This window comes from Octopus bimaculoides, chromosome 15, assembly GCF_001194135.2.
Source record: "Octopus bimaculoides isolate UCB-OBI-ISO-001 chromosome 15, ASM119413v2, whole genome shotgun sequence".
In the NCBI taxonomy this organism is placed as follows: Eukaryota; Metazoa; Mollusca; class Cephalopoda; order Octopoda; family Octopodidae; genus Octopus; species Octopus bimaculoides.
The window spans coordinates 45,828,573-45,829,664 of NC_068995.1; the positions used below are offsets into that span (position 1 = coordinate 45,828,573).

Here is a 1,092-nt window from a genome sequence, read left to right on the forward strand (position 1 = left end):
ATATATATATATATATATATATATATACATATATATATACATACATACATATATATATACATATATATATATGCACACTTACTGGCATTGATGATAGTAAATGTGGACTAATGCAACATATATTTATAGAGTTTATAGAGCAAATATTAAAGTACATTTACTGATTTGAAAGGAAAATGCTTGTCGCATGTCTTCATTGATTCCTGTTGGGTGTCGTCTCCTTTTATTGATTTGTTAGTCGGTTATAAAGGTGACTTACCCGTTTGCTTCAAGTATATATTGTATGAAAAATCAACTGTGAAAAGAAAAGTCAGATGATGGTGCCCGGAACAACACAGAAAAAGCAAACAATTACGCCAACGTAGATGCAGTTCAAATAAATGACATTCTACAAGCATTGGTGGAAACGTTCACATTTTCGTTAGCTGTGTGGACTGGGGCAATGGGAAATAAAGTGTGTTGCTCAAGGACACAACGTGCCGCCAGGAATCGAACTCACGACCTTACTTACGATCGAGAGCTGAATAACCTAACCACCAAGTCACGCGCCTTCTTGCAACGACAACAACAATAACAACAACAACGACGACGACGAGAAAAATTCCTTCCTGCTCACCTGATGTCAATATTGTTGAGTAGGGACGCTTCTTTGGCTTTTTTGATGGCAAGGCTCACAGCTGATGCCGACCTGTCCCATCCGAGACGTAGATGAGTCCAAGGAAACATCAGGCCCAGACGGATTACATGCTTTTTGTTTGTTGTGGCGTTCATTGAGATTGAATTTAGATCACTTGGTCCCAATATCAATAACACATATAAGATTTGAACGAGATCAATTGGCGACATCATTGAAAATCGATAAAAGGAGGCTCTTTGCTCAGCTGGATTGATAAATAGGTAAACATGTATAAATATATATAAAGAAGTGATTTAAAATTCTCAATCGCAGAATAATGCTAATAATATAGCCTGAACAGGATAAACTACCCCTATTTTGCAGAGAAAAGTGTAGGTGGCTAGCTGTGGACTCGAACTCACATCCCCGTGATTACGCGTCACGATGCTTTGACCGATTAAGCTATACGATACATC

General features: G+C 37.8%; 1 protein-coding gene across 1 annotated transcript in view; it reads right to left on the minus strand.

The window, feature by feature from the left end:
• Positions 1–846, minus strand: part of LOC106880844 (atrial natriuretic peptide receptor 1) — a 27,703-nt gene extending 26,857 nt beyond the window's left edge. Inside the window, exon 1 of the mRNA XM_014930977.2 lies at positions 617–846. Within this exon, the coding sequence (XP_014786463.2) occupies positions 617–846 (230 nt within the window). The remainder of the gene's footprint in view (positions 1–616) is intronic.
• Positions 847–1,092: the final 246 nt, after the last annotated feature.